The sequence below is a fragment of the Myotis nattereri genome (genome assembly GCF_964212035.1).
Source record: "Myotis nattereri genome assembly, chromosome: 18".
NCBI classification, from domain to species: domain Eukaryota; kingdom Metazoa; phylum Chordata; class Mammalia; order Chiroptera; family Vespertilionidae; genus Myotis; species Myotis nattereri.
In genome coordinates, this window is record NC_138093.1 from 16175445 (window position 1) to 16189468 (window position 14024).

General features: G+C 50.0%; 2 protein-coding genes across 9 annotated transcripts; one reads left to right on the forward strand and one right to left on the reverse strand.

The window, feature by feature from the left end:
- Nucleotides 1-804: 804 nt before the first annotated feature.
- On the reverse strand, nt 805-7341 carry ISG20L2 (interferon stimulated exonuclease gene 20 like 2). Of its 3 annotated transcripts, none has more exons than XM_081113190.1 (4): nt 7057-7341; nt 5583-6431; nt 2599-2799; nt 805-1774 (listed from the first exon to the last, which is right to left on the reverse strand). In XM_081113190.1, exons 2-4 carry the CDS (start codon nt 6315-6317, stop codon nt 1661-1663), a joined length of 1050 nt encoding a protein of 349 aa, XP_080969316.1. In that variant the 5' UTR covers nt 6318-6431; nt 7057-7341; the 3' UTR covers nt 805-1660. The 3 variants fall into 3 exon arrangements, with proteins under 3 accessions (XP_080969316.1, XP_080969314.1, XP_080969315.1); XM_081113188.1 differs by having other exon boundaries at nt 7002-7276; XM_081113189.1 differs by having other exon boundaries at nt 6801-7059.
- Nucleotides 7109-14019, forward strand: METTL25B (methyltransferase like 25B). 6 transcript variants are annotated; one of them, XM_081113182.1, is made up of 9 exons: nt 7109-7274; nt 7468-7800; nt 10094-10218; nt 10374-10566; nt 11062-11124; nt 11407-11550; nt 12013-12497; nt 13149-13333; nt 13717-14019. In XM_081113182.1, the coding sequence occupies exons 2-9, from the start codon at nt 7690-7692 to the stop codon at nt 13890-13892; spliced, it is 1482 nt and encodes a 493-aa protein (XP_080969308.1). In that variant the 5' UTR covers nt 7109-7274; nt 7468-7689; the 3' UTR covers nt 13893-14019. The 6 variants fall into 6 exon arrangements, with proteins under 6 accessions (XP_080969308.1, XP_080969310.1, XP_080969309.1 ...); XM_081113184.1 differs by having other exon boundaries at nt 13765-14019; XM_081113183.1 differs by having other exon boundaries at nt 13734-13996.
- Nucleotides 14020-14024: the final 5 nt, after the last annotated feature.

The following is a 14024-nucleotide window of genomic DNA, read 5'->3' on the forward strand; positions in this document are numbered from 1 at the left end:
GCACAGGGCGTGACAAGACCATGTTGAGTCTGGTGCAGCCGCAGAAAATTCCTTGCTACAAGCAGCCATGACCATGACTCTGGCCCGTGGAGCCAAACCAGCCACTCAGGAGGGCACAAGTCCTGTTGTATATATGGAGTCTGCATTTCCTCAAGACAGTGATCCCAGACACAAGGTTCGACCTGTGACTCACATTCCCAAAATGAGGGTGTGCAACCACCAAGGAAGAGCTAGCAGGAGCAACCAGGCTGGCAGCACCAAGCACCCTTCCTCTCTTGCTCCATCACTCCCATGTGCCCATTCTCCAAGTCACTTTCCTGGTCACAGGCACTCCATATACAGGTATTCTAATGGCCTGGGGTGTGATTTGAGGTGTGGTCCTTAGTATGTGGTAAGGATGAGGACAAGGCGCCAGAGCACACGGGCTACACAAAAGGCTTAGTCAGTGCTTCCCCATGATTTCCAGCAAACAAGGGCCTAGTTAGTGTCATCCAGACTCTGGAACCCCCTTACAGAATTATAGCCCTACAGGACCTGTGACAGAAGTTTAATGTAAAGTTAGTAAGGAAACACCACACACCCTGGCTGGGTTGCTCAGTGGGTTGGAACATTGTCCCGTAAACCAAAAGATGGCGGGTTCGATTCCCAGTCAGGGCACAGTTCCAGGTTGTGGGTTCAATCTTTGGTCAGGGTGCATATGAAAGGCAACTGATTGATGTTTCTCTCTCACTTTGATGTTTTTCTCTCCCTCCCTTCCTCTCTAAAAAAACAAAGCAAAAGACAAAACACCACATAATTGTTTTTCCATTATTAAAATTTATCAAGAAAAAAATTTATCAAGGGAATAATTTGAGTTTTTAGAGGCTTGGTTTAGCAAAGTAAAAGCCTAGAAACTGCTGGGAGGATAAGGGTAGGGGAGAAATGGGAGATATTTGTAATACAATCAACAATAAAAAATATATTTAAAAATAAAATTTTTACCCTTGACAGGGGGAAAAAAAAGACTAAAACCATTTAAACATTTTAAATCTTTTAACCTACCAAGTGGGATCTCAGTTAAATAAATCCTCTCATGCTTTAGGAAAGAGAGCTTTCCTAAATCATAAAAGTTGACTTCCAAGTCACACTCTTACCTCGACTGCCCTGTAATCCTACGAACCACACCTCACCAGGGATGGCTTCTCTGGAAGTCAGGGTGGGATAAATAGGCGCTATCCTGACACAAATTAGATGTAGACTCTGATATGCGATCATACAATTTATCATCCAACCAGGATACTTTTGAGAGTGAAAAGGGGTGCTGTTCACCACTTGAGAACAGAAGGCATACAATGGCCACGCTTGGATAAGGCAGTTTGGGAGACTAAATTTCCCAATATGCCCTGCCCTTGAAAGTAAAAAAGCTTGACTAGAACAAAGCACTCTGGGACCTGTGGTTAGCACCATTTAAGAGGTAAACAGTATAGGGCTGGGTGCTGGCACGGAAACTTCCTCCTTCCTGGGATACTTAACCAGACACAGAACACAACACCTGAGGTGAGATTTCAATGGATATTAAGTCTGGGGGAGAGCCTCTCACCCTCCCCAATAACTCTAGCTTCCAAAGGTGCGGAGCAGGTAGAGCCATCCATTGGTTCACTGCCCTGTGCCCCCACTGCTGCTAATCTTTAGGGGAATTCTGGGCCAGGTGCTGCTCCCACTCAACTTCAACCAACTTGTACAGCTCCATGGTGGCCTGAGCGTCTTCCACAGAGGAATGTCCACTTTTTCCAGCCTGAACAAGGGAGGAAGAGAAAAGCATTGGGCTATAAGAAAGTGTTGTTTTATATGCATAACCCATAGACCAGACAATGGGGTGGTGAAGGCTTGGGGGGAGGTTGGAGAGGGCAATGGGGGGAAAGGGTCCATATGTAATACTTTCAACAATGAAGATTTTTAAAGAAGTGTTGTTTTCCCCCCTTCCCTACCGGTTCCCCCTAACCCCTTCTATAAGCAGTTGCTTCTGCAGTTAGTAGGCTGCAAAGGTAGAACTATGGTAGGGCCCTACTCCTTAATTTCAAGGGTTCAACTCCTAGGAAGTCTGCTCTTATCTGCCTCAATTCTTTCTGTGGCAACATGTGAGCGCCATATTCTTCTATTCTGTAGAGACAAGACATCTAGACCATAGCCAGGCCTTCTAAGTCCTCCATTTTCCCCAGTTCCAAACTCTCTCTCTATGACATGTCTACACCCTCTACCAGGCAGGTCACCCCTTTCTTGAATGCCAAATATGTGAAATACATGAGAGGTCCTTGCATCCACTCTGAGGTCTTTAGACCATCACCACCTGGTTTTCTAGTTTCTTAGGGTTTTACACCCACTTAAGACTTTTTTTTCCTTTCCCAAGTACAATTTGGAACACTGGTAGCGAACAGGAATTATTATCCTTATGTACACATGGAGAGATCAGTGGGCCTCTCAGCCCACAGCTCTTCCTTTAAGAGCAGCCTGCCTGGATTTCTCTACAAAGGAATTCTGGGCTCAGAGCCTGGAGAGGCAGTAAGAAAGGACCCCCCAGTGTCCAACCAAGGGGCCTGGCAGCCTTTGGGGAGAGGTTACCTGGATGTCCCGGTTCAGCAGCTTCTTTGTGAGATGCTTCAGAGACATGGTAACATTCTCGGGGCAGTCAGCCTTCCGGTTGAGAGGAGGGATGTGGGACGTGTCACGGGTGAGAGACTTGGGGTGAAAGTACTGAAGGGCTTTGAAGTCATTGTGGATGGCGTGTCCCACCACTATCTTCCCTGTGAGTATTTTCAAGATCTGAAATCGGCATGGAAGAGGTAGTAAGGAGGAGGACTCGGGTGGAGCCCTGCATCCTAAAAGTCCATCGTGGTCCTAGGTCCTTTCAGATTCTTTCCATCAAGTGCCCACCTCCTTCTCCTTGAAATGCCCTCTCCCCAAGTTTTCTTTCACTTAAAATCTATCTTCTCCCCACAAGGTGAAAGGTGAAAGTAGGCATTTGTGTGTGTGTGTGTGTGTGCGTGCGCATGTGTGTATTATTTTTATTTTTCAATTACAGTTTATTTTCAATACTATTTTGTATTAGTTCCAGGAGTACAGCATAATGGTTAGACAATCATATACTAATACTTTACAAGATGTTCTTCCCAATATTTCCAGCATCCACCTGGCATCATATATAGTTATCACAATGTCATTAACTACACTCCGCATGCTGTACTTTATATCCTCATGACTATTTTATAATTACCAATTTGTATTTCTTAATCCCTTCACTTCTTTCACCCAGTCCCCGAACCCCCTTCCCTGAAAGTAGATATTTTTCAGTGTAACTCTTTTTGAACTTACATCATCCGTGATTCCTTACCTTCTCATCAATTTCCACTCCAATGATAGATTAACTTGCTACAGTCTTAAATCACACTCACATTCAGGATGTTTATGTAACTATATAGTTCAGTTCTGGCTTGCTACTTGAAGTTCTTTAAACATTATCATTATGTTGACCTTAGGCAGAAGGCTGTGACAAACGGAGTCAAAGATGGGCTCCAGGGAGGTGACAGAAGCCCTAAATTACAGGCCAATACATATATATACTAGTATATAGTTTGTTTTTTTGCAGGGAGAGTCTATGGCTTTCATCATATTCTCAAAAAGTCTACAAACCATAAAAGATTAAGAATCACTTATGGCCCTGGTCACTGTGGCTCAGTTGGTTCAGCGTCATTCCGTGCATGGAAAGGTCGCTGGTTCAATTCCAGGTCAGGGCACTTGCCCAGGTTGCGGGTTTGGTCCCCAGTTGGGGTGCGTATGAGAGCAACAGATCGATGTTTCTTTCTCTCTCTCCCTCCTTCCCTCTCTAAAATTAATAAAAACATGTATTTTTAAAAAAAGAATCACTTGTAGACTAAGGCTGTAGAGGGAAGTGGGTGACCCATGCCTGTGCTGTTTTGTTTTGAATGTTTTTATTAATTTTTTTTTTTTTGAGAGAAACAGAAACATCGATGAGAAACATCAATCAGCTACCTCCTGCACGCCCCCGACTGAGGATCGGGCTGCAATCTGGGCATGTGCCCTGATCTGAAATTGAACTAGGGACCTCTTGGTTCACGGGTCGATGCTCAACCACTGAGCCAGAGCAGTGCTGTTTTAACAGAAAGTCAGTTTCACTGCTGTATAGCTCCTCCTGTCATAACCAAAGGGTATTTACCAGCTGTTCAGGAAACATGCACACTAGACTTGCAACCAAATAGCTTCCCATGATTCCAGGATCCTAAAGTATGACATACTACCTACCAGTGAGGACAACCAAAAACTATGCCATGGGCTCTGAAGGCCATTCCAAAATGGAGTTCCAAATAGGTTGTGAGCAAGAGCAATAGTCCTAGAAAAATCAGTGTGTGGCCTCCCAACGGGACCTCTTGGGAGGGGCCAGACTCACTGGGATAGACCTTAGTCCAGTGATGGCGAACCTATGACACGCGTGTCAGAGGTGACACGCGAACTCATTTTTTTGGTTGATTTTTTCTTTGTTAAATGGCATTTAAATATATAAAATAAATATCAAAAATATAAATCTTTGTTTTACTATGGTTGCAAATATCAAAAAATTTCTATATGTGACATGGCACCAGAGTTAAGTTAGGGTTTTTCAAAATGCTGACACGCCGAGCTCAAAAGGTTCGCCATCACTGCCTTAGTCTCATGCACAGCTTGGGCACTGGGAAGTGATTTATGATGAAAACCAGATGTGTGTAATCAACCAAGTATTTAGTTGCTCTTGATTTCACCTCCAGTTTATTGTCCACCAACACCTTTACTTCACATTAACTTCAACACATAGCCCTTGTTAGAGCTGAGTGGATTTGCTGTCAGAGACCCACCCCATCTTCTGCCTCTCCCAAGCCTTTGTTCAGCTGTGCCCCTAATGAAGACAATGTTCTTTAACTCCATTCTGAAGGCTAGGCGCTCTCGCCTCCTGGGAGCACACCCACATCTTCCCTCTCCTCCTCTTCTTCCTCCCAGGCATATTTCCTTTACCCTTCTCTCTCCTAAGCTCCAAGGGTCACCCCCCCCCCCTTTTTTTTTTTTTTTGCCTCTGAACTTGTTTTCTGAGCCCATTTCTTCTAACACTCACTTCTTTACCTCTATGAATTCCTAATTAAACTTTCCCTTATCGTTTGAAAAAAAAATTCCACTGTTTGGGCATATAAGCAATTATTGGAACAGAGTGTGTCCTAGAGAAGGCAAAGAATGTGACTCTGAAATTACAAAGAGGTGGACCAAGGGCGCCCTCTGCAGGCCTCCCTGGTTCATCTTCCTTTCCTGTTCATTTGTTGCGCTCCCAGGATCCAGCACAGGGCTACAATGAGCAGGTTTGCTCAACGGGTGAAATTAGAAATCGGACACATCAACCCTGTGTCTTTTATCCCCTTCACTGCAGGCTACCTGTTCCAGTTATACAAATAATCCCCAGCTCCTTCTGTAAACGTTCTGCCTTCTCCTACCACCAACACTGTCCGCACTTACCTGGACCTCTCCCCACCCACCTGGCTGCTATCGTTGTGCCCCATGACGCTCACCTGGCCCCGAGCAATCTTGAAGGGGGTAGCATTCACCATGTGCTGCTTGCGGATACCACTCCATCTGGTGCGGTAGTCCACAATGTGGCAGGGGGGAAGGATGTACTCATCGTAGAGCACATCTCCGTTGTAGCTGACGATGCTACATCGAGCCAAGGAACTCACATGCCCCTTGGGTCCTGTGCCCACCATCTCACAGTCAATTGCCACCATCTTCCTTGGCATCTTCTGGGATGCTCCAGAGCATTTATTCTCTGAACGAGCCAGGGTGGAGTTATGTGGTGTATTCTTCTGAATAGGGTTCTTTTGGGGGTTCTTCTTCTGAGGGCGAGTTGGGGGGCTCTTAATCTCTGGAAGGGAACTCTGGAACTCCTCCAGCAAATCCGCTTTCGCCACAAAAGAACCAGTCTTCTGCGAAGGGGCAGGGGTCAGCCAGGGCACCGAGGCTTTCTTGTCCAGGGACCGCTCTGACCCACTGCTCGAGTCTGCAGTCTTCTTCTTTTTTGGAAGGGGAGAAATTTTCCAAGCGCCATCCACCTGAGGCGTTACCCCTTTCTTTGCAGGTTCTGAGTGCAACTTAGGCACATTGTTAGGGGGCTGTTTCTTCTTATTCAGAACGCCTCTCCTCTCTAGGAACCGCCGCCTCCTGACAAATTTTTGGTGCTTGGCATTCCCTTCTAATGCCTTTTTGGGGGGAGGTTCGCCAAAATCCAGATTGAGGAGTAAGGTAGACATGAGGATGGTGGATGGTAGGAGAGCAGCTGGGACGAGTGGCTCACCAATGAGAGGAGAGAGGGCTCATCCTCTGCCGAGTCCCACAGGCCAGCATCCGAGGGTTTGTGGTATACCCTGGGGAAGAAAGTGAACCTGATAGCAGATCCCAGATGGGAGAACAGTAAGACCCATCTCCATAGAACTTAAGGTAGGAAATAAAGCAGAGCAACCTCCCAGATAGAGGGGGGCAAATCTGTAATGTGAAATGACGGAAGGACACTGTCCGAGGCAAGCCCGCGATTCACCAGTCCCATGGCCTTAGGAAGGTCACCTCCCGCTCTCTAGATCTGTCCCACTGGTAAAATGAGGGGGTTGGAGGGCCAACCAGCCTGATTCTCTTTCCGAGTCTGGAAAGCCAGGACAGGTGGGCTCTACATCCGCCCAGGGAGAGAACGTCTAAGTACGCTCGAAACCAGGGACGAGGACGGCGTAGATGACTCTTACCTGGCATCTATCTAGGTTTGCCAGGCATCCCCAGCGCGGGTCCCACGAATAGGTATAACTCCAGGTACCCCTTTCCCCCGTTTCCGGGTGGAGGCCATCTCCACATGCTTCTCACCCACGTCCTTCTCCCAAGAAAGGACCTTTTACAACACACAGCAGCGGGGGTGGGCGTCGGGGGAGGCCGAGGCCGGGGGCAGTTACCTCGGCGAGCGCACTTGGGCGGTCCAGAAGCCGGTTCCTCGCCATCACCACCTACCTCTCAGATGTGCCCGCTGAGAACGGAAACGCTTGGAACCGGATACGGAAATGAGCGCGCGCCGACGGGGCCCCCGGGCCGGCAGGCGTGCGGCGGGGAACGTGCCGGAGGCCGTAGGTCCCCTGCCCCTGGGAGCGAGGTCCGGACTTCCGAGTGCTAGAGCAGCGGCAGCGCGGCGCGGGCGGGACGCGCTCCCCGGCCCCTCTAGCCCCGTGGAGGTACAACTCGAAGGTGTGGGGAGGCCGAGACGAGCGGGAACTGCCGCGCGCTAGGGCCCCGAGCCCCACTTCCGGGATGGGCGGGAAGTGCACGGGGTAGGCGGGGCGTGCACGGGGTGGGCGGGGCCTGAACGCCGCGGCCCGCCTCTGTGGCGTCACAGTCGGGCACACTACTTGTTTTCCGTGCTGACAGCTTCGCGCTGTGGACGTCGCGCACTGTGATGTCAGGAGGACGCCTCGGGTCTTGAACCTCCATCTGGAACCTGGAAGAGGCAGCGTCTCGGGCCAATGCTGAGCGCTTTCTTCTCGCCCCGCCCGCAGAGCTGAACCCAGCCCGGGCTCTGGATCCGCGTGGTGCTGACCCTGCTTCGGTCCTCACCGCGTTCTCGCTCCAGGCGCCACCGACCGGACCCCGATGCCAGGCGTTTCCGCCCGGGGCCTCTCTCTCGAGGAGAGGAGGCAGCTAGCTGTGAATCTCACCCGGGTGCTGTCTCTCTACCGTTCCATCCTGGACGCCTACATCATCGTGAGGCCACGGGGTTGGGGACGGGGTGCTCCTGGTTATGTGCTTGGCTGGGTGCCCGCGACAGGGAGAGCATCTGGAGCAGCGGTTCTCAACCTGTGGGTCGCGACGCCTTTGGGGGTCCAATGACCCTTTCACAGGGGTCACCTAAGACCATCGGAAAACACATATATAATTACATATTGTTTTTGTGATTAATCACTATGCTTTAATTATGTTCAATTTGTAACCATGAAAATACATCCTGCATATCAGATATTTACATTACAATTCCTAACAGTAGCAAAATTACAGTTATGAAGTAGCAACGAAAATAATATTATGGTTGGGGGTCACCACAACATGAGGAACTGTATTAAAGGGGGTCGCGGCATAAGGAAGGTTGAGAACCACTGATCTGGAGAGTTAGTGTCTCATCTCTTTTCTTTCATGATTTTCAGTCTGTCGTTACAAGAAGGGGTTAAAACGGGGGAGCTTCTTCCTTTTTTGTTTTTTGGCAGATGACACATACATTCATATTTCTAATATCTAGGTTATTTTTCCAAATCCAAAATAATAAAACGCATGCTTGCAGCTACGTTGAACTGTCTAGGAGCATGTGAGGTATTCCCAGAACACACAAGTTTGTTCATCCACGCTTTGAATAAATTCCTGGTTTTGTAATGTAATGGACAATTTAAACTTTAGAATTAGGCAGGCTCCAACTAGAATCCTGCCTCCCCTGCTGTGTTAACTTACGTAGGCATGAAATGAAAATTCCTCCTCGCCCCGGTTGCTCAGCTGTAACATGGAATCCTGTTTGAAGGGTCCTTGTGAAGAATGAATGAGATGATGTGTTAGTGGCACCAGCATCCACTGAACTGTTCAGCCCCTAAACCCAGAAGCCATTTTTGATTCAGCTCTTTCCTTCACTGATCTACAGTCCAATTCTTCAACAATTCCTGTTGGCTCTACCTCTAGAAAAGATACCACCAAATTCACCCATTTGTCCTCATTTCATTGCTACCACCCTGGACCAACCCACCATCACCTCTCCTGGACTGCTTCCTAATTAATCTCTGTGTTTACTTCAGCCCCTCCATAATCAACTCTTCACAAGCAGCCAGATTAATCTCTTTAAAATAAAAATCTGATCATGGCAGTCCCTTGCTTCCTAGGTGTTTTGATGAAATCCTAACTCTTTACCAATACCTGTGCTACCCATGAAGCCCTATGGGATTGTCCCCTGCTGTCTCTTGAATCCTGTCACATTTCATCCTCTTCCACATTCACTATCCTGTACCTCCAGTGGCCTGAGTTTTGCTCCACAAATATGGCAGACATCTGGGTCTTTGCTCTTACAGATCTGCCTGGAATGTTTGTCCTCAGCAGAAAGGCTATAGAATAGAATGGTTAAAGGCAAGAATTCTAAAGTCAGGTTGATTTCAAATCTCAGCTCTGATACTAGCTTTTTGATTTGGGCAAGTTACTTACTTGTGTGTTAGTTTTCTTATCTGTAAAATGAGGGATAAAAATGGTACCTCATAGGGTTGTTTTGGGGATTAAATGTGTGTGTGTGTGTGTGTATAATGTTTAGAACAGTGCCTGGCATATTATAAGTATTTAATAAGTGTTTGCTATTACATAATTTTTTTTACATGCCTGTTTGCTGTTCATCGTTCAAATCTCAGCTCAAGTGTCAGCTCAAGTCTTTTCCTCATTACTCTTACCTAAAGTGGTCCTGTCTCAATGTCTCCTGTTTTGTTAGTGTTTTCTTACCCATGTGTCATTTGATGCTCTGAAAAACATTTCTTTTTAATGTGAACTGTGCGAGAGTAAGAATTTTGTCTGTCTGGTTCATTGTTGTGTCCTCAGAGCCTAGAATAGAACGTGGTGCATACCCAAAACTCCAGAATTTGTGTTCAACAAATGAATGAATAAAAATACATTCTGGCATATCCAGTGTCTGACATATACACGGGTCCATTACTAAATGGTAACATACTAACACTGCATGTTAGTCACTGTGGTGGTGTGGATGGGATTGTAGAGAAGGCACCATCCCTGCCCTTAGGTTCTTCACTCAGTTGAATGGAGAAAACAGACACATAAGTGGGAAATTGCTAAAAGGAGAGGTGTGTTCAGAATGCAGTCTGGGCTCTGAGGAAGGAGTGGGAGGCTGGGGCGGGCTTTACAGAAGAGGTAGCTCGGATGCGTAGTAGGTACCTGCTGGTTGCAGCCAGTGGCCCTGTGTTGAGAGAGGGGTGGAAAGCATGGGAAAGGTAGGAGCCTGCTGATTGCTTCTCCCCTTCTGCAGGAATTTTTTACAGACAACCTGTGGGGCACACTCCCTTGCTCATGGCAGGAAGCATTGGATGGACTGAACCCACCACAACTGGCCACACAGCTGCTGGGGATGCCTGGGGAAGGGGAAGTGGTCAGGTATGGGCAAGGGGGGCCCTGTGCTGGCGGACTTGGCACTGAACCCTGTCGCTAGTCATTGCTCAGAGGGTCTCACAAGGGATTCCTGGGTTGTAAATGGGTGCACCCAGGACACAATGGGACGATTCACTGGGGTTCTGGCCGGGCTCTCTCAGGTACAGGTCAGTGTGGCCACTCACCCTGCTTGCCCTGAAGTCCACAGCCTGTGCCTTGGCCTTTACCCGGACACCTAAGTTTCAGGCCCCCTCAGAGTTTCGGGAGAACCCCAGCCAGAGCTCCCGACTTAAAGCTCCATTCCGAAAACATGTCAGGCCCAAGAAGCAGCATGAGATCCGGCGGCTGGGAGAGGTGAGGAGATGCCTGGGGTATAGGTGGTGTCTGGGAGCCTGGGGACTGAAGCCAGTGGAGGGAGGAAAGGACAAAGATGTGGGCATCTTATATCATCTGCCGGTCCCTTCCTTGGCAGGTGTACGAGAACCCTGGCTTGATGCTGGTTTGGGGGATTTGTGGGTTTTTGTTTTGTTTTTTTATCCTGGGTTGGTTGGTAGCCTTGTCGGAGTCACTGCCTTATTCCTGTGTTCACACCCCCATAATCTGTTCATGGCTTCACAGAGGGGCTCTTCTTATTCTGGGGGGAGGTTGAATCACTGACCTTAGAGGGGTGAGGAGAGTAGCCTGAGCTCAGAGTCAGCACCCCTAGTTCTGGTTTCCCTATCTCGTATCTTCCATGGCACCCTCTACCCCTCTTCCTCTGCCATCTTCATCTTCTTCACTCTTATTATGGCTAATGCTCCCGGGAATCAAGAACCAGTGGCCAAGAGAGAATGTTCCCTTCTGTTTCAGTTGGTGAAAAAGCTGAGTGACCTCACAGGCTGCACCCAGGTTGTGGATGTAGGCTCAGGCCAGGTGAGCCAGACACTCCTAACATTCTTATTTTTGTTGTTGTTTGTGTGTGTGTGTGTGTGTGTGGAGGAGGGGGGCGGGGGTTGAGTGTGGGGATAGAGCAGCTGGAAGGCAACAGGTTGTCAGGCCTAGGCCCAGGGAGGCAGGTGCCAAGGAGTGATAGAAGTAAACGGTAGAATTTAAGCCCTCTGGGCGCCTGGGACCCAGGTGTCTTGGCCACTGAAAGAGGTGACAGTAGATGAGAGCTGAACGGGGCTGTCTCTACCCTCCCTCTCGTGACTCCAGGGCCATCTCTCCCGCTTCATGTCTCTGGGGCTAGGGCTGAAGGTGAAGAGCATCGAAGGGGATCAGAGGCTGGTGGAGAGAGCCCAGCACCTGGACCAGGAGCTCCTGCAGACTCTGGGAAAAGAGGAGAAGAGGAACCCGCAGGTAGGCCTGCCCTTCCTGCAGCCAGGACTGCAGCAGCGGGGTCTGCCTGGCTGGATTCCCGCTTCCAAGTTTCTCAGCTTGAGATGATGTGGTCCCGATCTCCGCTCCCCCTCCCCCAGGTTTCCCCTTCGCCAAAGCCTCTTCACATCTTAGAGGCACTCTCTGGTTCCAAAGTGCTTTCCACACGGGCACGTCCATCTCACCACCACCTGTGAATGGCCAGTCGGGTATTGGACTCATTACACATGAGGAAATTGGGGCTCAGACATGAAAAATTTGCAGTTATGATGACAGATCCGTAATTTATCCCCTCTGGTTCCAGGTCTAGCTCTCTCCCATGCCCGTTTCTTCTCCACCTTCTTCCTTAGGAGGGAACAGAGGACAGACCCCTCCTGCAGCCTGAGGTGGCATGGGGACCGCACACGGACTTCCCAGCTGCCTTGTCCTTTCCTGCCTCCACAGGTGGTGCAAATGCACTCTCACCGCTCCCCGCACCATGTGGCCCAGTGGGTAGACCCTAGGACCCTGTGTGAGGAGGTTCTGCTTCCGCTGGAGACCTCCCCTCAGGGTGAGGCCCGCTTGCTGCTGACAGGCCTCCATGCCTGCGGGGACCTGAGCGTCGCCTTGCTGAGGCACTTCTCCTCCTGCCCTGAGGTGGTGGCCCTGGCCTCAGTAGGCTGCTGCTACATGAAGCTGAGTGACCCTGGCGGCTACCCACTTAGTCAGTGGGTGGCCGCGCTGCCTGGCTATGAACTGTCCTACAGGCTGCGGGAGGGGGCCTGCCACGCCCTGGAGGAATATGCCGAGAGGCTACAGAAAGCAGGGCCTGGCCTCCGAACCCACTGCTACCGGGCAGCACTGGAGACGGTCATCCGGCACGTCCAGCCCAAGCTCCGTCGGCCAGGCGTGCAGGGGATCCCCAGGGTCCACGAGCTCAAGATTGAAGAGTGAGGCTGGAGGAGGTTGGGGGGCGGGGGTGTTGGGAGCCCACGGGAGGTCCGATTCCCCTCCCACCCTCGCTTGTTAGCAAACCTTACAGTAAAGCGAAATGCAGGCAGGGGAGTGATTGAATTCTCTGACTGGGGCAGCTTCTCAAAATTTCTTTAAAAAGGAGTGTCATTCTTTTATCAGTAGACTATCAAGACTTAAATGTTAAGAATATGGCTAATTGGACCAGTCTGGCTGAAAATACATTTTTGGATCAATTTGTTATTGGATAGACAACTCATAGCCAGAGAAACATTTAAAAGTGCCCATTAGGCCCTGCCTGGAGGGTGTGGCTCGGTTGGTTGGGGGGTCGTCCTGTGCACCGGAACATGCCGAAGGCGACAGAAAGCAGCCCCTGGTCCTATTCCGGCTCAGGGCACATGGCAGGTTGTGGGTTTGATCCCCACCCAGTTGGGGTGAGTACGGGAGGCAACCAATCAGTGTATCTCTCACATCGATGTTTCCCCTGGCCTCCCTAAAATCAATTAACAACAAAAAAGAAAAATACAAGTTAGGGTAGCAAATCAAGCAAAGTTGGAATCAGATGAGTGGACAGTTTGGGAGGTGGAGGTTCTAAAACCAACTGAGTGCTGTGTGTGGCTGACCCACAGATACGTGCAGCGGGGGCTGCAGCGGGTGGGGCTGGACCCCCAGCTGCCACTGAACCTGGCAGCTCTCCAGGCCCACCAGGCCCAGGAGAACCGCGTGGTAGCTTTCTTCAGCCTGGCCCTGCTGCTGGCCCCACTGGTGGAGACACTGATTCTACTGGACCGGCTGCTGTTCCTTCAGGAGCAGGGTGAGGGAGGCCTACAGCAGGGACCTAGGGCTAGAGGGGCTGGATCTTGGGGTTCCGCCTTCGGGTCCCACATTTCATCACTGTAGTGGTTCTTAGACCATCTTGCTTCAGAGTCACCGTGGGATGGACGTGGGGTGGGGACTTGTAAAGAGAGATTCCTACTGACTCAGCCTCCGGCGTGCATTCCGGAAGTGTACTCTAAGCGAGTGTCCCGGAAGTACTGAGGACTGCCTTCTCCCGAGTCAGTACCTCAGGCACCGGTGTTCCTGGTAGAGACCCCGGTCTCCTTAGTATCCCGGGGCCTCCATGGGGGAAAGGGGCTCTGCCTGCCTGCAGCCTGGGCACCAAGTGGGGCTGAGTGGGCTTCATTCCACCCTTCTCAGTCCTGCCTTTCTCCCAGGCTTCCATTCTGAGCTCCTGCCCATCTTCAGCCCTCAACTCTCTCCCAGAAACCTGGTTTTGGTGGCTACCAAGAGGCCCCTGGGTCAGGCCTTCTCTGTTCTGGAGACTGAAGACGCTGCTGCACTCTGAGGAAAGGTGCATCTTGGACCCCATCTGAAACCACCCAGGTGCCACAGTGGGTCCTCACCCAGAGAAGCAGCATCCCACACCCTCCCCAGAATCATGGTGTCCCACAGACCTTTAGCTTCGTACTCTCTCTCCCTCCATGTGTTATGTAATATTATGTAAA